The sequence below is a fragment of the Lepeophtheirus salmonis genome, chromosome 10 (genome assembly GCF_016086655.4).
Source record: "Lepeophtheirus salmonis chromosome 10, UVic_Lsal_1.4, whole genome shotgun sequence".
Taxonomy (NCBI): domain Eukaryota; kingdom Metazoa; phylum Arthropoda; class Copepoda; order Siphonostomatoida; family Caligidae; genus Lepeophtheirus; species Lepeophtheirus salmonis.
The window spans coordinates 7,639,976-7,664,349 of record NC_052140.2 but is presented as its reverse complement, the minus strand read 5'-3'; the positions used below and the strand labels follow the sequence as shown (position 1 = coordinate 7,664,349).

General features: G+C 29.7%; 1 protein-coding gene across 1 annotated transcript; it reads right to left on the bottom strand.

The window, feature by feature from the left end:
* Positions 1–268: 268 nt before the first annotated feature.
* On the bottom strand, positions 269–21,700 carry LOC121125281 (uncharacterized). Its single transcript, XM_040720441.2, has 4 exons — positions 21,275–21,700; positions 8,532–8,618; positions 2,573–2,733; positions 269–754 (listed from the first exon to the last, which is right to left on the bottom strand). Exons 1-4 carry the CDS (start codon positions 21,519–21,521, stop codon positions 407–409), a joined length of 843 nt encoding a protein of 280 aa, XP_040576375.1. The 5' UTR covers positions 21,522–21,700; the 3' UTR covers positions 269–406.
* Between the last annotated feature and the right edge of the window lie 2,674 nt (positions 21,701–24,374).

Below are 24,374 nucleotides of genomic sequence, written 5' to 3'. Positions count from 1 at the left end.
CGATGAGTGAGGCTTAGCTTTTGAGTCCCAGTAAAGCCTTGAGTCTTTAATTGTGAGATCATTTCGAGTTACAAGTATCAAGCTCAAGTAATAACAGGGAATGGACTGAAGGAAAATGTTTGTAAGGCCCATATTAATAACCCATCCACAACTCTAAAAAGCCAACAGCTCACAACAAATATATATTTTTTTATGTTATGTGAAGTTCATTGAGATACATTGAATTTGTTGAACAATAAACGTATGATGGTTAGAATGACGTCAGAAACAGATTTATAATTGCTATATTATGGAAATTTAGAAGGTTCTATAAAAAAATAATTAAGAGACAAAATGAAAACAAAATACATAAAATAAAGTAATAGATAAATAAACAATTATTAATATATATTTTCGTTCTTGTGTTTTAGTAGTTTGACGATGAAGCCTGGATTTGATTATTTAAATCCATTAAGCCCATCATTTTAGCAAACTCTTCGATAGAGGGCTCTTTCGATGTAGAAGAAGCTTCAGATCTAATGGGTGAGGAAGCAACGTGACCTTTCCTTCTTCTTTGAGTCGTAGAACTCCTTTCATTCATTATTTCAAATACTTCGTCAGGAACATCCACATTCTTTACCTCATTGAACAGAGATGGATTAAAATAGTTATTAGGCTTTCGAGAAGAGCCCACTTGACCTCCTTCAATATTGATTGATATCATGCTTGCAAGCTCTCCAATCTTCGTGCCAACTGCATCCAATTTATCCAAAACCTGTTTAAAGATTAAAAAAGTAAATAAATAAGGGGGTGCCTTGTTAAATATATGAATAAAAACTCTATTGCGGAGCCTGTAAAAGAATAATGTTATTTAGCAATCTGTGTATTCTAGGTACAGGAATCTCATTATTTATTTTTCGTATTGGCTGTTCCTTTCATATTTTATATAAGTATGTTATTTTTGTACGATTTAAATAAAACTCTTGGTAATATCAGCTGCCTGTTTTATGATTTACGATTTTTAAAATAGCATTAGTTCAGGGAAACTATTATCATTAGACTTAAATTTATATATATTTATTTTATTATACATTTTTAAATCAATTTATACCAAAGAAAGGAGATCATGCTTACTTCAGAGGGATCAGTTTACACCCCAAGATCTATTAAAGAATGAACAAAATTATGAAAGAACACACATAACGATTCCTTTTCTTTTTCAAAGGACTAAATCCACTTGTTTTTTTCAATACAAAAATGACATCCCTTCGAAACAAAACATGAGAAGGTCCAAAATAAGTTTGCACATAGCCAACTCTGCCTAGCTATGATATTTATGATTAATTTTTTTTTGAGAATTGTAAACAGCTTAAAAAGGAGCTATTTCTAATTCAACCAATCAATGTTTAGAACATTGATTAGGTCAGGACAAAAAAAGCAGAAACATCGATTTTTATTATAACAAGGTAACGCCTTAAAAAGCAATAAGAAAACGAAAATATCTTGATCAACAAAGCCTATTAAACAATAACTTTATTGAATATTGCAACTCTTCCTTAAAAAGAAATAGAAAGTAATACTATTAATTAATCAATTGGCAAGCCGGGAGCGTCCGGAGGTGTTGGGCTGGAAGGGCTATAGCCCCTCCCCCCAAATATCCAAATTTCCATAAAATTGAGTTCCTCAGTTGTTTTTTTTACAATTATATACTTGAAATTTAATTTTTGAATTTTTTTCATAAAATTAAATATTTTGATTTTTTTTTTCAAAAAATTAAATTTTTTATGAATAGCTATGAATTTTTGATTTTTTTTTCTAAAAAGTTTAATATTTGAAATATAATTCCAACAAATTAATTTTGTTTGAACAGCTTTGGATTTATTAAATTTTTTCTCAAATATTTGAAATTTAATTTTTTAAATTTTTAGTGAATAGCTCTATATTTTGGATTTTTTTTCAACAAATTTTAATTTTTTTCAAAAAAAAATCCAAAAATTGAGTCCCCCAAAAAGATAATCCTACATACTTTCTGCTTATTCTAGATAGAGGAATATTTTTATGTTCTCTTTCGATTTTGCTGTTCTTGTTATCATATCATTACTAGGGTTGTGAGTTGTTTGTGGGTGAGTGAGCACGCCCACAATTACTATGTGGTTTATCCATAGAGATTAAATACATGTGAGCACGCCTGGAGTTTCTATTTGTCATCTCAGTTTCATTCTAGGAGCTAATTGCTGAATAAATAACAGTGGAAGAACGCATCAAAGTACGAGCACCAACTGTTCTTTTTCTTTCTTTCCTTCAGTTCTACTATATTGTTATAATTAATCTTCCTTTAATTGGTTAGATGGAGTTGGACTGATTAATTATAAGTAAACATGTAGTATTACATTTACTCCAACTAATCCAGGAATCTTGTGTGCAATTCAACTACATAAAGCATATTTTTTTCCTCTAGGAATCACCTGGGGGCGAGCAAGGCACATTGAGTTCTATATAATATTTTTTTATTTATATTCGGATAGCACGTATGATTACAAATTCCACACCGTGGATAAGGATATACAAAATGTTTGTAAAGTGTCAGACTTACTGGAAGATGAAAGAGGCACAATTTCTTGTCTTCATCCTCGGATCCTGGACATTGTGGAACTGTGTCACATAAATCATCTGACTTTATGCAACTCCATCGTCCATGTATATCCGGAGTTGGACAAAAGTACTGTCTGGTCCCATCAGGTAGAGGAGGACACTCTGAAAAGATCAATGGAGATACAGAAAATAAAATAATAAAAAATAATGTTTTTTTTCGAATAATTGTGTTTTGCATTACAGTTTTACAGTTTGATTAGGGTGCCGTTACTAACTCAAAATCATATGATTTCATTATAGTGGCGCCATCTATTTTTCAAACTGCAAACTTTGTATTCGACCTAATTTAAGGAAAAATGAGGAAAAAATATTTAAAAAATAAATTTCAAATATTAATTTAAAAAAAGGAATTACAAATATTAGTTTAAAAAAAGAAATTCAAAATATTAAATTCTTTGATTTTTTGTCTTCTTCAAAACCTACAACTATTCACAAAAAATTAAATTTTTTTAGAAAAAAAAAATCAAAAATTCATAGTCTCTCACTTAAAATTAAATCTTTTGGATTAAAGTTTAAAATATTTACCGTTATTCACATAAAATAAAAATTTTTGGAAAAAAAAAATCATAAATCCGTATTTAGTCACTAAAAATTACAGCTGTTCACAAAAATTTCTATTTGTTAGAAATTTTTTTCAAAAATCCACTGTTGTTCACAAAAAATAATAAAAAAAAATCTCATAAGTTTTACTCAAAAAATTAAATTTTGTAGAAAATAATTTAAAATTTAACATTTTTTTGTCAAAAAAATTTTTAAATTAAAAAAAAAAATCAAGTATTAAATTTTCTATTCCTTAAGTTGAGGGGAGAGGGGCTACAGACCCTCTGGCCCATCCCCTGTGGATGTCCCATTGTAGCAATCTTTATTATATCCTGTTCTTGCAGAAAAAAAAGAAAAGAAGTTTGCAAAATTAATTGATAGTTAACTAATTATGTCATGGGTATTTATCCAAATTCTGGACTTTAGTGTGTTTTAATTTGACGTCCGGATAGTTCAAGTCGGTTATCTTGGAAGCTTAAAAAACCAAGTCTTATAAGAATAAAAACTAGTGATGGGACACATAATCGGAATCAGAATTCGGAGAATCGGGTGTTTTTTTATGGAATCGGCATTGGAAAATAATGTTTTATTTGCGAAGCCGATTCTTATGTATTATTTTTCATTATTGGTATTAAACTATTTATTACTTTTTTAAGTTATGAAAAAAATGGCCCTGTTTCTCTTTACTTGAAAGTTTAGTATTTGATTTTTTTTTTCAAAAAATATAATTTTTGAAATTTAATTTTTCCAATTCTTTTTCCTGAAAATTTAGTTTTTCAATTTTTTTCCCTAAAAATTTAATTTTCTGTGAATAACTATCCATTTTTAAAAATTTTCTCCTAAAAATTTAATATTTAAATTATTTTTTCAAAAAAGAATATATTAGAAATGATTTTTTTTCCAAAAATATTAAAATTTTTGCAAGTAGTTTGGAATCTTTGGGTAAAGTTTTAAATATCAAATTGTGTATTGGAAATTTTTTAATTTTTCAAAAAAAAAAGAAAAAAAATCTGATTTTTTTTCAACTAAATGCCAAAAACCAAGCCCCCATATAATATAATCCACTGGACGCCCCTGAAAGCAGAATGGTATTATTTAACTATTATTTGAAATATTAAAAAATTGGAATTGCCATCGGAATTTTATTTGATTCGTCCCATCACTAATAAAAACTTTGTTTTCATTCAGATTAAAGGAATTGGTGAACTACTGCGTGTATGTGGAAATGTCGAAGTGGGACCAAAAATTGTTTTTTGGAAACCCAAATTGTTTCCCTACTCATATTTTCTACTATTCATATAAATATAACACAAAGATACATCATATCTAAAGCCACATATGTGGCTTGTCAACACAAAAGCAAATTAGCAGAATTTTTCTCAAAATGGAGCCTGGATTACAATTGTATTATTCAAGTAATTTATTATCGAACTCATTTCTTTGATGAAATTATTCTGATTAATCATTGGTAGTCCCTATAAATTATCAAAAAATCCTTGTCATAATGGAATAATAAGAAATTGATAGATATAATTCAAATGAGTCATAGCGGGGAAAAATAAATTTCTATCTTCAAACTAAGGACCACAAGTACAATTAACGTTCCGGAGTATTTTCTAATTATCCCAGAAATGTGAGTATACGGCCTACAATTGGTCGTAATAGATTCTTATAATATTATAATATTTATTATCTAATAATAATCTATATATATAAAATATCTTTTATATTAATAAACCAACGTTAAAACATTTAAAATAAAACACCTCATTTTTAGTGCTCAGCGAGTTACATTTAAAAAAAATATATATATGCACTACTTTAGGGCAAATTTTAACCTTTTTGTTTTGTTTTTGAGAGTCTACAGGCATAGACTTTACGTTATAATTTATCTATTTAAAAAATATCTATAAGTAGTCTTCTACATTCTTAAAACACAATTTGTTTGTCTGTCTCTCTGTGGACACCACAATTTTAAGTGTGTTCTTAATATCCTAGAACTCTGTAATTTATTTGAACCAAGAAATAACAATGTAGCAATGGGCTTGTCTAGCTAAGGCTCATATATATATATATATAATATACATGGGCGGGATTTTAAATCTGGAAAAATTAATGATTATGTATATTACAACTTATATCCTAGAATTGATTCAACCACACACTGCAACCTGGCCCTTAACCTGCCACAGGCGCTGATGATGAACTCTTAGCCTTGTTGGCCACTGCCTCAAGAATGGAAGTCCAAAATGGGTCAACTGTCTTATGTGCATGTTTGTTGGACTCTTCCTATGACGCGCCAGACATAGTAGTTCCCGAGTTTCAGATCGCTGTAGCTAAGAGACCACATTTCCTTTACCTAAAAGATGAAGGTATTAAAAATATTGCTTCTTAAAGAATTATTCCGGGTTGAATAATCCAATTCGGAAGAACCGCTGGAATTTTAAATTTTAACTATATCTGTTAACCTCTCTTAAGCATAATTATCTATGAAGTTATTTGCGTCCTTGGGCGTGCACCAAGCAAAAATGCATAAATAATGGCCCCTGACCATAAGAATTGTATTTGGTGGAGATCACAAGGATTTTGTATTATTACGTATATAGTTTTATAAGCTAAATCTAAAAGCACACTTTCATAAACATAGATCTCAGGGTTGCCAGAATATTGAGGTCTAAACTTGTTCCAGACATTGGAAAAAAATAACATAAATTCCCTGTTCCAAGGATGGATTTTAAGCATTTATTGCTTAACCTGAAAAGTGTTTTTTTAAATTTCCAAAACTATTATCATTATTCTAAAATTCTTAAAAAGAGAGTATCCTAATTTTTAAACTTTATATCTCACCCCGTATCAATCAAGGGCATAGGTAAAGAAATTACTCCGTTGTCGATCCTCAACCATACTTTGAGTCCAATAGGGACTTCCAATTATAACTCCCCAACAAATCCATCTTCTATCAGCAGTCACAATCGTATTTACACTTAATATATGTACTTGGATTTTTTCTCATCCAGAGTTAATGAATAATGATAACAGTTTTAGAGAAATAACCCAAAATACAATGTTCAGCTTGCCAACATCAACAAAAACTCAATTACTAAAAAAATATATAGGATTTACAATCCAATATACAAATTATTAGTGAGCGGCACTCAATTTAACGCCGCTCAATATTATTGAGCGAGAGTGGGAACGTCATCATTTTAGAAGAGTGATAAAATCCCTCGAATTTTCGCTCATTTAAATAAGTTTGTATTATTTTTTCTGTTTCTACATCTTATGAGATAACATCAAAAATTTTGATGTATAAAGAATAATTTTTGAGATTGCAAGGATTGACGGTTGAACATATATATCAAGATAAGCTAGAATCTTTTTTTTTCTCATGCTGTATCTGTTTTCGGTTGAACAGTTTGCCTCTCAAATAGCTCACCACCTTAAAAAAGATTCTGATGTCTGTTCCCTCCGACACAACACCAGCTCTTTTCTGTAAAAAAATGTTCCCACCTGAAATAAGAGTTCCGTCTATTTTCTGTAGGTAATCGAAATAAGATCTCAAAATCTAACTCAAGTATACGTTCAAAAACTTGAGAACCCTTTGTTCAAGCTCAAGTTAATTATTAGGCATAACTAGGAGATAGTGCACGAAACCTCGTAAATATATGTCCCCTAAGATAGTGGTTCCCATTTTATGGGGCCTAAGCACACCAAAACACAAATAAAAAATTTTCCCAAACCTATTTTAATTAAACCAATCATTTGGATAAGCTAGTGCAAATAATGTATAGTTATCAGAAATCGTTCGGCACACTTGAACATGCAATATGTTCAATACAAAAAAAAAAAAGAAGCTCAGCTACAGTATGTACATAATTAAAAACAAAAAAAAAAAAAAAAAAAAAAAAAAAAAATTGTTTGAATTAATCATACTAAGAAACAACATTCATGAAATATAAAAGGTATCCATCCTAATTTAATTAAAATGCCCTCATTTTAAGTTATTTAATGTAAAAAAAAAAAAAAATTACAAGGGACTTTAAGTTAAGGAAGACCCAAAAAAGCCTGAAAAAATAAGCTTGGTTTTTGAATTTTTTTTCGGAAAAAAATTTGAAAAATTAAATTTCAAATATTTTGAAAAAAATTTCAAAAATTCACAGCTATTCACAAAAAAATTAAATTTTATAATTTTTTTTTCAAATATCCACATTTGTTCACAAAAAATTTAAGAATCCAATTTCAAATATTAATTTAATTAGAAAATAAATCAAAAATCTACAAATATTAAAAAATAATAAATTTTAGAAAAAAAATTCAAAATCAACGTCTGTGTACAAGAAAATATTTTTTTTTTTGGAAAAAAGAAATTTAAAATATAAAATTAAAAAAAAAAAATTCAGATAATATTTTTTTTTTTTATTGGAAAAAAATTTGAAAAATTACATTAAATTTCAAATATCCTTGTAAAAAGCAAAAAATCCCTTAATTTGGAGGGGAGACGCTACATCCTCTCCAGGCCAACCCTTGAGGACGCCCCGGATGAAAATACATTACTATGATGTATTCTGAGGGCTAAACTTCATAGAGTGAAACTTTCGCAGTGCGAATCTTGCGAATCTTCTGAGCACCCTTTAAGGATATATGATGTAAAAAAATGAATTGAGATTTTCTACTTTTCTCAAATTTTGTTCAATATTACATTTATGTTAACTGACAACACAGTTTGGACAATCAGTATTCAACTACTCTGATATATGAGAGTAATATCGATTAAAAATGATGTTTATTATATGAGATTGGTAAAACTCTATCTGTATTTAAATAATTTCCTCCCCCTAACCCTTTCTCTCATATCGTTGCCCAGGAGCAACACTTCAGAATATATATATATATATAAGGATTACCTGCAAGAACTATTCGGTTAATATGTGTTTAGGAGTATATATTCATGCTTTTTAGTATCGTAAATACAGGAGTTTACCAGTTTCACGTTTGTTTCAATCCCTTCAGTTTCAATAATCTTTATATAATTCTGTCTAGGAAATTGTAAGTAAATTATTTACTAATAGAATATTTATAAAAATTGTATTTTATGATATTAAGTGCTTAATAGCATTCTTAATTAGTAATAAATGCATTCAAACATAAATTTTATTCATATTGTGTTAATTTAAAAAAAATAATTATATATATATTTTTTTTCTTGGGAGTATGTTTCTTATACTCAAAACATTAATATTTTTTTTTATAATTTGCCTATTCTTAATTTATGAGAAAAAGGGTTAAAAACAAACTATAAAAATCCACATCAAATATTTATTTGCATAAAAAAATAAATATTAATAAAACTTGTTCCTCACCTGTTTTCCTTAGGTAATTGTAGTTTTTAAATAAGGGATTTACGTGATGAACATATCGCTTGGACTTGAATTGAGCATTTTCTAACACTATAAATAAAATAAAAAAACGTTTAGTTAACCAAATAACTCAAAAATGGACTTTGTATCTGAGTAACATTAATGATGAAATATACAAAATGTTTTTTAAAAAGTTGTACGACAATGAAACATTGTGTTTTTATCCATTAAGTAAACAATTAGAGTTCTTTCGTTTTTTTTTGTGTGGACTAATGACAATTTTATTCAGTAAGCAAAGTGTATAATAATGTATGTATGTCTGAATGTATGAAAAAAGTAACTGGACACACTGTATATAAATCTCCCTGATGTATATCAGAAACATATTTTAATCTAAAAAAATAAAAATATACTTATATTAATGAAATATTGCAGACTTGTGCATGTAGCATCGAGCGTGTATACAGGATGCACTGTATTTAATGCTCCCTTACGTATATTATATACATATTTTTGATCAAATAAATAACAATTTATTCGTATTAATGAAATATTGCAGGCGGGTGCCTATAGTATCGAATATGTAGTGCACTGTTTCATTTTGTGTTTGTTATTGCTCTCTTATGTACTATAAAATTAGAGTTGACATTTTTGTAATGCAGAGCGTGAGGAGTCACAGGCCTGCTCTTTTACACCATTTATTCCAAACTGATTTGAAATTAATAAATCTGAGCTGTAGTATTCGAGTCCGTATTTGGGCTCGGGGTATTTTTTCATTAAATATGATTCGTGTCAGAGTAGTCATCATGTAGACTCACTACTATGAGAACTCGGAACCCTTTCAACTCAGAATTGCAGTCATTAGCTCTTTGACCTTTGAGTTATTCTTAAATGTCTCTCATTTTCACCAAGGATACTTTGTGAGAAATTTACACTCAGTCTTTTTACATGCATGGCTACGTATAAGTTAAGAAAATGAAATAATGATGCATGTACTTCATGTGTGATGCATCAACATAAAAACAATCTTGAACAAAAATCAAGAGAATATCTTAAGATATTTTCTTACTATGTGTATACATATAGCACAAAATTTCGTAGACATATTTGAGTCCATTATAGACTTATTATTCAAATTTTTGGGATGATTTAAGAAACCAAAGAATTGGAACTATAGTTTAGAATCCATATTTGATGCAATAAACTTATATTGGGGGCCATATTGCCTCTCAAATAAAATCTTTCAATTTATCATTCTTATATTGTGACGATCAGTTCTGGGTAATTTAAGTGGAATTTGCGGCGCCTCGAAAGGTTTAATAAGAATGATTTGCTGATAGACTTGGATAATAATTTGTAAAATAATTTTAGCTCGTTTTTATGGCGGGCCACATGTCCTCTTTTCACTACTTACAGGGAGCAACCACAGACTCATTAATATAAAATTCGTGTTTTTTAATACAAAATGGTTAGAATCAATAATTAATACACATTTTTACATAATTTTTTATTTAATCCGAGTTGTTGTACTCAATTCTGGATTCTGAACCTGGTACTCTAGTGCTTGACTTGGACTCCGAACTAGATATGTTATCAAATAAAGAATATTCGACACTCGTAGTTAAGGGTCATATCATATTTCGCTTAGTATTAATGAAAAAAGTGGTTTTATTGTTATAAAACTTAGTGATTTGGGCCTCCAAAATGGACAATTACAAAAAGAGATCAAGTGAAACCTTCTATGGAAATTTCCTACGAGAGGATTTTAAATATTAGTAAGGGATGGATCAATGGGACACATAATATCTTATGTTTGGCACTGTTTTCGTCGACACAAATATATGAAGGAGGCAAAATGTGATGTGATCCGACTTCAAATTGGTAAAAGAACATTTTCTTGGTTGAATTTAGCCAAAAGTTTAACTACTTTTTAAAATGATTTGATGTGTACTTATGATTAAAAAATGATTCGATCATAGTCTGACAAAATTTGAAAATCTATGATACTGAATCTGAGCACTTATAATTTTACACTTCAACAAGTTATTAATAAATTAATTAACAATAGAATTTCAACAGAATTAATATTATAAATAGGTGTGTGTCGGATCTCTCTTAATCATCAATGTAACTGCCCTTAGTGATGGCTTCCAGGTGGCGACAGAATGCCTGGCACACACAGGAGATGTAGTCCTCTGTCATGGCATCCCAATGCTGGCTGACAGTGGCTTTAAGAGCTTTGGTCCTGGTCCAATTTTGGCTTTTTTTCATAGAGCCATTTTTTCTCTCCACCGTTTCGGACATGCTGACGGTGTAGAAGGTGGTCCTGGAGACGCCCAACTTCCTGGAGTGTGTGAATGTAAATTCGTCAATCACGTTCAAGGGTCATATTTTCGACTTGGCCGTAAGCTGAAGAGTAGCACAGTTTTTTCTTGTATAACTAATTTCTTATGTTTTAATGTATCGCAATATGAATTAATTTCAATCACTGAATCCTATTTAATTATTGAATTATTAAGTGTTCAGATTTCAATGGAACACCCAGTATATTATTTTTAACATCTCTACTCGGAATAATCAAGATTTCCTTTTGAGGGAGGGGGGGCGAGGATTTTTTCTTCGAATTTCCCCGACTTCAATATGAAATGATTCTTTTTTTTAGAAAATAAAATGATGCAGGTCTGACATTTTTTCTTTCCCAAAAATTGCCCTAAATAAATATTAAGATCTTATTTATAGAATGACTTTTTAAAAAAAGGTATATTATTTATTTACATTTTTGTTTAAAAAATGTCATGAAATGACATATACTATAAAGGAAGACATTTGATTTATTTTATAGTTATTATATAAATAATCCAAATTTTCGGTCGAGATGCACTCAGACTTGAAAAAGGTGTACTCGAATACAGAGCTCTGGCATGGATATAAACGTATACTCAAACCAATATTAAATAACGGCATAAGAGGTTATACATAGCATGACCTCAGGAAGAGATTACAGTCTTTGACCCCTCTTCCCCTGTCTGTTTTTGTGCAAAACTTGATTCTCACCTCGGATTGGACATCTTAAATTTGTATTCCCCCTCCCCTGTTATTAATTCACTTAAATTGATTGTTGTATTTTTATAATTAATATCCCACCAATTTAATTAAATTGATTTTCTTCTTGCAGCCTTAGCCTTCAATGATTGAATAATGTTCTGGTACTCCTCAGGCCTTTCATTCCTCCTGAGCCTTGTTGTGACCTTTTTGCTTCTTTAAATGGGGGACAATTTACATAATACACGTCGATCAATTTGTATTCTGTGCTTCCTTATTGAGTGAATCATGAATATACAACTCAAACCCCATTTGTGATAAGTTTAGCTATATTTTGTATTCAATATGTTCTCCTTCACAAACAATAACAGTCTCAACACGCTGGCAAACAGATTAACAGCTCTTGACGATAAATGCCATGCTCATGGCGTACCACGCAGTCATGATTGCAACCGGGAGTCAATCAAAATATGGATGAGAGGTGCTGCAGACATTATTCTCCAAAACTTCCCAAACTACAAAGTCTAGGGGGTTGAGATAAGGACTGAAGTCAACCATATTGTTGCTGCATGAGTTTTTGATTCTTTTTGGCGGCTGGATGGGGCTGTCACATTCGAGAGACATTGGATAAAAACAAAAATGTTTTATGTCTGTTTCAGCTGTAGTTTGGTTGAGTAATAAAACTTTGTAATTAAATGCTATTTCAAATTTTGGTTTCCCACTATGTATACTTTTGAAAATAGGAATAATATAAGTTTAACGTAAATGCTACATTTTGAGCAAGAACGGTTAGACTCAGTTGCACCCATTTGACTTAAATTTAAACTAGGACACTATGAGTGCCCTACATTTATTCTGTCTTAAATTTAAGTCGAGTCTTCAAACACCAAACATAGACATTGAAGGAATAAACGTTTTACATTTAGAAACGTCGAAAATGATATTTCAATTATGTATGTAGAAATCTATAAATGTTTTTTGTCTATCTGAAATTGATTTCTTTTTCTTTATATAATATATATCCATAAAAAATGAAGGAATATTTTATAGGTAGAATTTATATTCTTTAATTTTTTAAGAAATGCTGAAAGTATTGTAATTTAAAAAAATCTAGAATAAAAGTTAAATTAATAAATACGTAATAAAGATACAATTTTTGCTACATAAAATGGACAAATTTTCATAAATCTAGTCTTAACTCCATCAAATGGCTTTATGAATTTAATAAGACTTAGCACTTGGATTACCGGGTGGTCCATTGAAATCTGACCACTTACTAATTGAATAATTAATGAAGATTGAGTGATTGAAATTAATTTACACTTCGATATATTAAAGCTTAAGCTATTAGTTACAAAACAGAACAAACCAGAGATTACGTAAAAGTTGATAAAATGACTCTTCGTTATTGACGAATTTCTATTCGCGTTATCTAAGCATTTGGGCGTCTCCAGAATCCCCGTCTACTCTGTCAGCAAGTCCAAAACGTTGGAGAGGAAATAGGGCTCTGCAAAAAGGCCAAACTGTACCCAGAGGAGTTAAAGAAAAGAGTACAGACCAATCCCCTCAAAACTATGAGAGCCCAAGCGACAGATCTCGGAGTTTCACTCAGACTGTCCAGAGAGCTATAAAAAAGAGTGTGGAAAGAGCCTTGTGATGGTGGAGAGGCCACTTTTAACACCAAGCCTTTTGAACTCTTTTTTGACATTTTTGATCCCCTGACCCCCATCGGCATACACCCTCAAAAGTACCAATTTTGTAAAAACCCATACTTTTAATATATTCAAATATCAATGTTGAACATTTGCATTAAAAATGTTCATCCCTCATTCTATTCTTAGTCCAACAAAGACTTACTCCGCAAAAAATCTTCAGGTCTTTGATGACCACACACGAATTTTCAATCAGGATTTGAATATAATTAAATCTATTTATGAAAGAATATTCGCTACTTGTCATAATTAATTAATTATGAAAGTTGCTAAAGAAAATAAAATTCATTCTTCAGATTACCAATTCCAAAAAAACCGACAGCTAAAAAAACACAGGATTTACATCACTATCTATGCTGTAAATTAATTTAAAAATAACATATTAAAATAATTAATATGATTTTGAATATAATGGTAATATTTTCCGTGTATGATTGCTCTATTAAATTTAAAATGTTCTCTTAATTCATTCTTCTCCCCCTTCCTTCTGATATTAACAAGAATTTTAATTCAATCATATCCATGAGCAGTGATGAAAATCAAGGTTGTATTTTTTAGCTGGCCCGTTTTTTTTTAAAATTAGTAATCTGAAGAATGAATTTTCTTTTTCTTAGCAGTTGTCATTATTATTTAATTCCTGAGTAGTAAAGATCATTTCCTAAATAGATTCAATTATATTCCAAACCTGATTGAACGTTCCTGTGTCCTCATAACCCTAAGGATTTGTTGCAGAGTTATAATTGTACGTCTTTGTTAGGCTTAGGCTAGAATTGGCATGGATATTGGAGTAATTCTAGGAAATGTCTTTGTTTATATCCTTTTTTCCTTCCTCTGCTGTCAGAGCTGATTGTAGCTGATATAATGAAACATCATGAACATTATTCATTCATTATTAATCCATAACATTCTTCAAATTATCATGGTTACCATGTTGATTTTCGGTTTCTTTTTTTTTACATCCCCATTCTACACTGGATTTTCATTATTAATCATAAGTCTCCCTCCCGCCTTCTCCTCTCGCTCATTTTTTATTTGTTACAAAAATGACATCCTTACTTATTATTAGTTTGTTTAGGAACCGGAGAAGAGTGCCACCAACTTTCTGTACCTATTATTATTTATTAGTAGTTTTGAACAACGAGTTTATGTGACTAAAGTTTATATTAAAAAATAAATTATATATAATAATTAAACACTTTAGTCTATAGGCTAAAGTGTTCCCTGCTCGTCATGTCATATTATTAAAAAAAACTAAAAAATTGTCAAATTGTTAGTATCATTATTTTATTCTCGAGAAGAAAGAATCCAAGTATTGTTTAACTCCGGGTGGGTGTGCTCATGAAAAACAGATAGTAGCGCTAAAATTTAAAAAAATAACTTGGACTAGTTTTGAGGGTCTCTTTTATGACTCGAAACTCGCCAAAGTAACTTTAAACTGATTCTTGTTTCTATATTGATTTTTTTGCGTATAATACAGTTCTTACCATTTTTCGGATATGGATATATTAGGTCAAAATTGTGGTTCTGAACTAAAAAAAAAGAGGACTCGAAATTATTTTCATAAAAAAAAGATTAATAAACTTCATTATTTCGAATAAAATAAATTCGAAATAAAATTATAAAAGAAAGAAAAGGGGCCTGAACATTTATATTTGCCCTTGGCCCCACTCAGAATAAAAATTGCCTTAATATAGATATAAGGGTGGGGGATTAGGAGTTTTATCCGTTTAATTTTTAAGTAATATATTTACTTAGCAGGCTTATATCACAAATGTTGCAAATACCCCTCCTGAAATACAGCTATCATAATACAATCAGTCAGTAAAAAATCGCAAGAGATGCAGTTCTATCCATGCAATATCATTAAAATCTAAAAAAATCTCAACCTTCTATATACCTATTAATAAAAATTAGAAAGATTTAAAAGATCAAATGTGGCCCAGCTTACACAAAAGTAAGTTAGAATGACTTCCAACCTGAATTGAGTGGGAATGAGTACATTTGTATTCTTTAACGAATGATTATAGCCTATTTTTACCAATACGTTATTTTGAAATATCCTTTGTAGCCCCCAGAAATTGTACTTAAAGTAGCGTTTTTTTTAATTAAAATAAAAGCTTTAAACTATAGTTAACACTCTTGGGCATTTAAGTGTATGTGATTAAATGGTCTATAAATGAGCAAAATGTGGATATAAAATATTGGGTGACACATTTTTTTTAAATTTTTGTTCAAAATTGTTGTAATGTTGACTCACACCATATCTTTTAAAACAAAAAAGTCAAGTCTACTGCATATTTTTATTATAATTAAGTATTGCCATATATGCGTGTAAATAAGCTTAAACATTTATAAATCATGTCCCTAATTTGTTTGGTTTGACATTTAAAGAGAAAAAGAAAAAATAGACTAAAATTCTATTCTATTGAACATTAAAATATAATTCACTATAATTTTTTATAGCGTCCTTATTTTTCCATTTTTTTTTTACTCTTGACATATGCTGTATACCTATACTTTTGGTAAAATGAACACTTTTGCATAAAGAGAGATCCATAAACTATGTTTATGCATACAGTGTAACCCTTTGAAATGTTCACTTTTAAACTTTTTAAAGATAAAGTCAATAATATAATTAGGATATTTGAACAAATATCGGCAGAGATTAATATATAAGAGGTATTAATTAGAGATCTACAAATACCGTGTTTATATACAATTCCGATTCCTTATTAATATTATGTACGAGTGTTGTTTGAAAAGTCTGAGAAAGGGCACTACTGGCCTGTATCGAGGTTATGTTTAGTTATTAGCATCTCTTGAAAGAGCACACACCTACTTTCAGATCAGTCTATTTCTTTCTATTTGACATTCGTTAGAATCGAGGAAGAGCACGAAAAATGATTTTATGTGATGATTAAACATTACTTTCTGAAAGACAAACCACCTGAGGAGACTAAAAATAATTTTGATCAACATTATCGGGACTCTGCTTCTTCAATCAGAACAGCTTTTAAGTGTTTTCAAAATTTTCGGAGTGGCCATATGGCACTAGTGAGGCTGAACGTTCTGGAACCCCTGTTGATGTTACTACTACAGAAATAATTGATAAAATCCATCATATGGTGATGGATGACAGAAGAGTTGGAACGCCATTTCCATTAATTTTGCAACCACAACTACCGAGCTGTGAGCTTGTGATGGAAAGTGACTTTTTGTGGGGCAATCGTGGGATTTGGTCTTGAAGCTTTGTTTTCAAACGGTCCAATAACGATGGAGAAAAGCAATTTACCAGATATTCGATGAGGATTATTCCTTGCGAATCCAAAAGACAGTTGCCATAATCTTTCCGGCCGATTCCACGATTCAAACGAATGCCGAACAGAAAGAAACGACTGATCTGGCTAAAACTTTGTGTGTGTTATTCACAGAAATGCTATTAACTAAACACAACCTTGACAAACTTTGCACATAATTTTCAATCAATCCTCGTACATAATACTAATAAGAAATCGCAAGCGTTTATAAAGACAGTATTGGTAAATCTCTAATTCCTTCCACAGGGTTATATATATATATATTTTAGGAGGTTTTTCTTTTCAAAAAATCCAACAATCAGTTTTTTTTAAATATTTAAAAAATTATAGGAAAAATTAAATTTTTGCTAAAAAATTCATTAATTAAATCTCTGCTTATAAAATTTCAAAAATCTACATCTATTCTAAAAAAATAAATTTTTGAAAAAAATTCGAAAATTAAATTTTTGCAAAAAAGTACAAAATCCACAGTTTTCACAAAAAATAAAAGCATTTAAAAAAAATTCAAATATTTAATTTTGTAGAGAAAAATTTAATTTTCCAATTAAAAACAAATTCTTCATTTCTAGGCCAAATAGAGCAAACTGTGCCTTTATTAATGGCTTAAAGCTTCAACGATTAAAAATAATCATTTACTGATACATGTTAATGCCGTAAAAATAACATTAAAATGTGGAAACAGCAAAAGGGACAATTTCAAAGGGTACCACTGTTTTTGAAAAAGCATAACTACAAAAAAAATTTGCATTTGTTGGTTATATTTTTTTTTGTTAAAAATCAACCGATTAAAAATAAGTAAAGTTCAAAAATAAATTATTCACCTCTTTAAAGTTTTTGGTGATATTATGGAATATATTTGAGTACAAAATAGTAATTTATTTTGTAACTAATTTATAAAATGTCTTATAATAATAAAACTAATAATTGCGCTTAATATCTAAAATTAGAATGGTGCTCAAAATTATTTACCTCCCCTCTTAAACATAAAAGTAAAATAAACCCTTCTTTATAAGCCTTCACTAAGGGGGAAAATAGTTATTAGATGATTTGAAATCTACTAGAAATGTCTTTGCACTATAAAATAATTCACATCTCTAGCAGATAATATCCCTGTAATCACAGGCTACTTAGGTAAGTCCAAGGTTCTTAGTCTGGATTAAAAGACAAGGATAATTCCACTGCATTTTTCTATTTTCTTTTATAATATTTAAATTGTGATATATCAATGATAATAACTCATCCAGGATTTTAAGTCAATGACTTTTCCAAGATAGGGAGAAATGTGATAGTCCAGTTATCAGACCTACAGACCATAGAGGGATCAGGGCTGTGGATATGATTTTTTTTTTAAATACCGGTTGACTAAATTAAGATAATTTTTATAATTATTTATTTTTGGGATTAGGTATTTAATAGTTTTTTTTTTTATAATTTGAAATTATTATTATTATTTAACTAGGGGTGGTGCCCATCATTGCTTTGCGTTATATGCGTCGATGAACATACACACTTGGCTTTAATTTAATTAAAAAAACTAGTGATCGAACGATTAAAAAAAAAAATCAAATTTCGATGCAATTCTAGTAAAAATTCCCGCTGACGATTCTTTAGTATTTTAAATAATAGTTGAAAAATACCATTTTCCTATAAATGTCTAAGAATCACAATTGATAAAATGTAAATAATATTTACATTAAGTAAAAGAAGGACATTCCTCTGCCCAACGAGCTTTTTCCAAGGCGAATTTTCCAAGGACGATAAATTCCTCAGTAAATTTTCTTAGATCACTTTACATAACTTACTACCTTAAAATAACAATATCTGCACCGACTGCATGTGTTAAGAGGACTTCAGATTTCGAGCATTTATTATCATAAATTATTTTATGACAATACTAATAAAATCATAAGACTCAACCAACAAATTCACATGTTCGTTTTTTATATCTTGATGGATTTTTTAATATATATATTTTTTTATATCATAAAAAAAAGTATTAAATAGTCAAGTACCGTTAAAAATTAAAAATACTTATTAATCAGAATCGCAAATAAGCATTATTTCCCCGATGACGATTTAGAAAAAACACCCGATTCCCGATTTGATTAATAACCCCATCACTAAAAATAACTATCCAACAAATTCTCAGTTTTACTCTCAATTTTTCATGAGCACACTCACACGTATTTATTCAATATTTGAAGGTTCTCTCCTCAAAAAATTAAAATAATAATAATAATATCATGATAAAATGAAAAAATTGTATAGGTTGCCAATAGAAAAAAAACCTATCACACTAAAAAAACGCTTAGATTATACATTCCTAAATAAATTTCTTTCTTAAATGACACGCTGAGCTTAAGCTATATCTAAAGCTACACAGGCTCTTTACTAAATCTCTCCACTTCTTTATTTTATATATGCACTCGTCTTTTGTTTTTTAATACGAAACGCTGAGATTTAAGTACAGACGCTCCTAGTTAAAAATTAGTTATCAACAGACAAACAAACTTTTTCTTTAATACATGGATTAGTATTATTGTTGCACCCCTTGGTGTATACAAATCTGGGAGACAAGCAAAATAATCTAGGATGTGGTCTTAATTATGCAATTTGGGTACACTCTATAAGTTTGCCCACACGTCATACTTTCTCTTTCTATCTCGAATTGGAGACAGCGACAGTGGGAAGTTGAAATTCAATTCTTGCAACCTTTAAATACTAATGTAATAACTTTGCAAAGCAAAGACAATATTATTTCCATTGGAGTTGGAAGAGAGGGATCTCGATTTTGTCGATATACCTATTTGGACAATTAGCACTTTGTTGGAGGATCATAAAAGTCGATGAAAGGTCTCATTATGTGGAGTAGGATATGAGGTTTTTTTTTATCGAGTATTACAGGGGGGAGAATTTGTGTTCATTTCTAAGTAAAAAAAATGCTTTTCTATTTTTGAAAGTCTGTCAAAAATCGAAGATTTTTGATTTTTTTTAAAATCAATAAATTTGGGGGTTTGATTAGAAATTGAGAGTTATTTTTGTTCAAAGTAACTGAGTGACTGTTTTTGATGATGTTTAACAAAAATAATTTTCTCTAATCAATTCTTCTTATTTAAATTTGTTACTTTACGAAAACAAGGGGATTGTAGCACATTTTGGTTGACAACATACATTTTCAACATTAGAAACTTAAACTTGTAACTGAGATTTATCAGGGGTGTCGCTTGGTTTTTGGAATATTTGGATCTTTTATTCTCGAAAAACACGGCAATTCCCAGAAAATTAAATTTTTTCGAAAATAATTTAAAATATTACATTTTTTGAAAAAAACAAAAATAAAAAATTCATAGCTTTTCTATAAAATTTCAAATATTTAACTTTTTGGAAAAAAATTTCAAAAATCCACAGCTAATTACAAAAACAAATTAAGTTTTTCGAAAAAAAGTTCAAGAATCCACAGTTGTTCACAAAAATTTGAAAAATTATATTTTAAATATAAGAATTTTTGAAAAAAATTACAAATTTTAATTTTTTTTGAGAAAAATTTCAAATATCCACATTTATTCGGAGAAAATTAAAGTTTTTGTAAAGAAACAAAAATTTGTAAAATTAAATTTAATTTCTAATATAAAATTTTCTATTAAAAAGCAAAAAATTCCTTAATATTAGAGGGGGAGATTTACGTCCTCTCCAGACCACCTCCTGCTATACACAATATATAATAAACTAACCAACAAATTATCAATCCCATTTTCAGAAATCACATCTCGCATACGATAACATATTTTGAATAATATTTCCAATTCATATTTATTCTATAAAAAGGTATAGAATAACATCTAGGTCTAGCGATTTAAATATCCGAAGGTTACGAATGTAACATTTGTGAAATCAAGGAGGCAAATATTTGGAAAACAAATTTAACTAACAGATATAATTACTACATAATTTAACTTTAAATGACATAAACGACTTTAAACGGGTAGAAATACGTGAAAAAAAGTTATAATAAAAAATTCTGGAAAGCAATGATTACACAGGTTATGATTACTCCTTTTATACAAATGAATTCAAGTCAAAAAATGAATTTATCATTCAAGGCAGAATTCAAAAATGATCTCATTTTTTCGCTCAGTCATCTGAATTCTGAAATATCTGGAATTATAGTAATTCGACACCATAATTGTTTAGAGTCTATTTCTACGCTTAAAAATATCCCCAAATTAAAAGTAGGATTAATAAAACATCACATTTTCAGAGTGAAAAAAAAAAGCAACTCTTTTTTAGAGTATTTCAAAAGGGAAATATATTGAGTTTAAAAGAAGATAGAGTATCAATAAAAACACTTTTTAATTCTAAGTTACACTTTTATAAAATCTTATTTTTAATTTGGAAATTGTTTTAAGGGTAAAGCATGACTCTGAACGATAATAGTCCCGAATTACTATAAACCAGATATTTCAGAATTCAGATAACTGAGATCAGTTTTGGATTCTGCACACATAAATAAATTTGATCATTCTCTTCCATTCATTTGTACAAAATTCCCCTCCCCTCAAATTGTTCCCCTGGGTCATATACGAAAAAATTAGAGATGAGAGATACCTAATTAAGTACTATTAACAGAACTGAACATGGAATTTAAAAGATATTATTAATTAAAATATCGGTTTACCAGAGTTCTTCGCGCTCAATTTAGTAAAGTAAATGTCATGGAGTGCTTCCTTTAACACTGGTTTTAGAAGATTATTATACTTAAATATAGAGGACAATTGAGGTTGTTGACTCCGAGATGAGGATGGCCGTCCTTTGTTGAGGTGTAATGATTTGTAATTTTGGGAATCTGCAACTGTGTTATTGAGTGTGACGACACAAAATACAAATAGGATAATAAGTTTATCTATGAGATGATTGTATATCATGTCCTAATAGTTGCTATGATTAACTCTATGGTGAAATATGGTTTTGCTTTGAAGTAGTAGTCAAATAAAGGAACTTTGTTATGTAATATTGCGTGAGTAATTTTATTATGAAAAAAAATATATAATTGGTTGTATGTTTCACTTTGTTTTTGATGGATTGAACGTACATTAAAGACTACGAGGAGTTTGTGTGAATTCCTTGTCTTTTATGCTTCTCTTCTCCGCGTAAAGTCGCCAAAGAAGAAAAAGAAGGAAAAGCAAAGAGGAAGATAAATATATATTATAGGCTAAACACTCAAATACCGTTACCAATCAGAAACTATCATCATACTAGTATTACTGGACTATTCATTCATTCAGTCTAAATCACTGTTTCCCCAAAGTGGTCTATTTTAGCCCAAATATGAATTTGGAATTATATGATAAGTAAATGAGCACAGGTTAAAAAAATAGTGAATACAAAAAGGTACTCTTTTTTGTATTACTACTAGATTTTCCAATGCTGTCAAAGTCAAGGATGAAAATGATATGACCTACCGGTATGTTGAATAAAAAGAAAACTGAAATTAATCTTACAATCATAAGAATGTTTGGGAGAAGAGTGGGATAGCTGTCAGTTCATAACATTAGCTGCGAGCAGCTAATGTTATATAGAAAAGAGGGACAAATTCCACAAATTTAGCAATAATACAGGACAGAAAAAAACGATGCGCATCCTCAATTCTACTCTTAATCCAACAAGGACTTAAAACTCAAGAAAGAATCCTCAGCGTACCTCTATGTCTTCTAAGACCACACATAAATGTTCAATCCGGTTGAATCTATCAATGATAGATTCCACAGGGTACGCAAGCTATCTGAGAAGCAAAAATGTTTTTTTTTTCAATTCCAATTTTCTCTCCAACCAGTAATCAGATTCAAAAAGTAAAACCAGATTATGAAAGCTTGTTTGATTTCATTTAATAAAATCACTTCCAACCTCCATTCCAGTCTCCTTACGCGGCCGAAAGCATGATCACGCTTTCCCCACTTGGTCACTTGGTGAATCCTGGAATTCCATCTTGATCCGAGTGATAAGTTCGTCTTTGGTATTGCAGCAGTTCGGTTGGTTTGTCGTTTGATCGTGTCACACAAAAAAAATTCATTTTCGGTGAGTTTGGAGCCCAAAAGTCCGGCGAGATGAAGTGGTCAATATTGTCTTGGAGCCAATTGAGACTTTTTTTTCGATATGTGGCAGAGAGCCGAGTCCTGCTGCCACATGTAAGACCTCCTATTGGCAACAATGCCGATAGAGTAATCCCCTTGCACTTTAGAACGCCCAGGTAGGCATTAGTATTGACTCGAGTTCTTAGGGTAACATATGAGGAGGCATGACGTGGCCCTCAGAAGCTTTTATTAAAAAAATTACAAAAATCAACTGCTATAGACAAAAATTAAAATTATTAAATTTTTTAGAAAAAAAAATACAAAAATCTATGATTAATCTCAAAATAGAATATTTTTTTATAAAAGTGTTACTGACTACTGGTAAGAGTTACCTCATATTATTCTAGAATTATGTCTTGTTCTAGTGGTACTAGGCGTATTTGTGCTATGGTAACCTGTACAAACCCATCAAATGCCCACTATTTTTGTATGCTCATTTGAAAATGTAATCTTTTTTAAAAAATAATTTTAGTACCGTAATCGTCAGAGGGTAAATATTTACACTAAAATATTGAGAAAATAAAATACTATGTTGTGCATTAATACAATTTGTTATATCGAATTTCCTCCTAAATTGGCCCCTCTGTGACGTCTTCAAAATAGACAGTAAACAAAAGCAAAAAAATCAGTTATCGATACATCTTTTGACTATATGCTTTACGTTTATTTACTTCATCTCATAGCTTCTCGCAGGTAATTTCATGAAACGTCATAACGGCTCAACTCCTCTCTCCAATACATTCTTTAAATTGACATTCCTTTTTGGTTTCTTTTTTGTAGCATACTGGCATGTCATATTCTTTACAACAATACTAATTGAACTATGACGTCATAATTTATGTCACTTATCCTACTTTATGAGTTAAATCAAGAACTTTTTTTTTTTTTTAATATTCAGTCTTTGTATTCACTTTTCGACAACGCTAAAATTATATAAGATCAAACATACTAAAATTACTGTAATTATAAATATACTAATAGGTAGAAATATTGCTTTATGAAATTCATGTCAGGGGCATCCGCGGGATTATATGTATAATCATTTGGGAGAAGGGTATTTTTAAAATTTTTTAGAAAAAAAATTAAAACTTTTTGGAAGATAATTTGAAAAGTTAAATTCAAATTTTAACAAAAATTCCTTAATTCTTCGACGCCTCAGTATCTTAAGAATGGAGTAGAGAGCTAATAATAATAATGATTATTATATATATCTTTTTTTTTGAGGGATGGGGTGGAGGGAAGAGAAAATATATCACTTAAAAAAACCAATACGTATACCAAATATTTTAAACTAATAGTAACAATCCGTTATCGGATAAAAAACCAGGTTAAGTATTCAAATCGGCGTATTAAATAATTATATAAACAAAAACAGGAGAAACTAATTATTCAATATAAAAAGAACAAGGAGGATGGATACTACCCAAATGCGCCCACAAACTTATCTGGTAGGGTAACTTAGTAGATGTTTTGAGCGTCACATCTTGAGGGGAAACATTTTCCTGGAGGAAGGGTTTACATTCTTCAAGAATGGATCATCATCTCTGTCAGAATTAAGACTGCCAAGTATATTCCAGAACCCCGTTCAGATCATAAAATAATTGAAATTGAATTCTACTCCTTTTGGGAACTCTAAGTTTCAAAATA

Excerpts from the sequence above, each read along its gene's own strand:
- LOC121125281 (XM_040720441.2), bottom strand. The coding sequence starts at position 21,521 with ATGATATACAATCATCTCATAGATAAACTTATTATCCTATTTGTATTT. Across the intron at positions 8,619-21,274 it reads ATTGAGCGCGAAGAACTCTG|TGTTAGAAAATGCTCAATTC; the intron begins GTAAACCGATAT and ends TTTTATTTATAG. Across the intron at positions 755-2,572 it reads TGTGCCTCTTTCATCTTCCA|GTTTTGGATAAATTGGATGC; the intron begins GTAAGTCTGACA and ends ATCTTTAAACAG.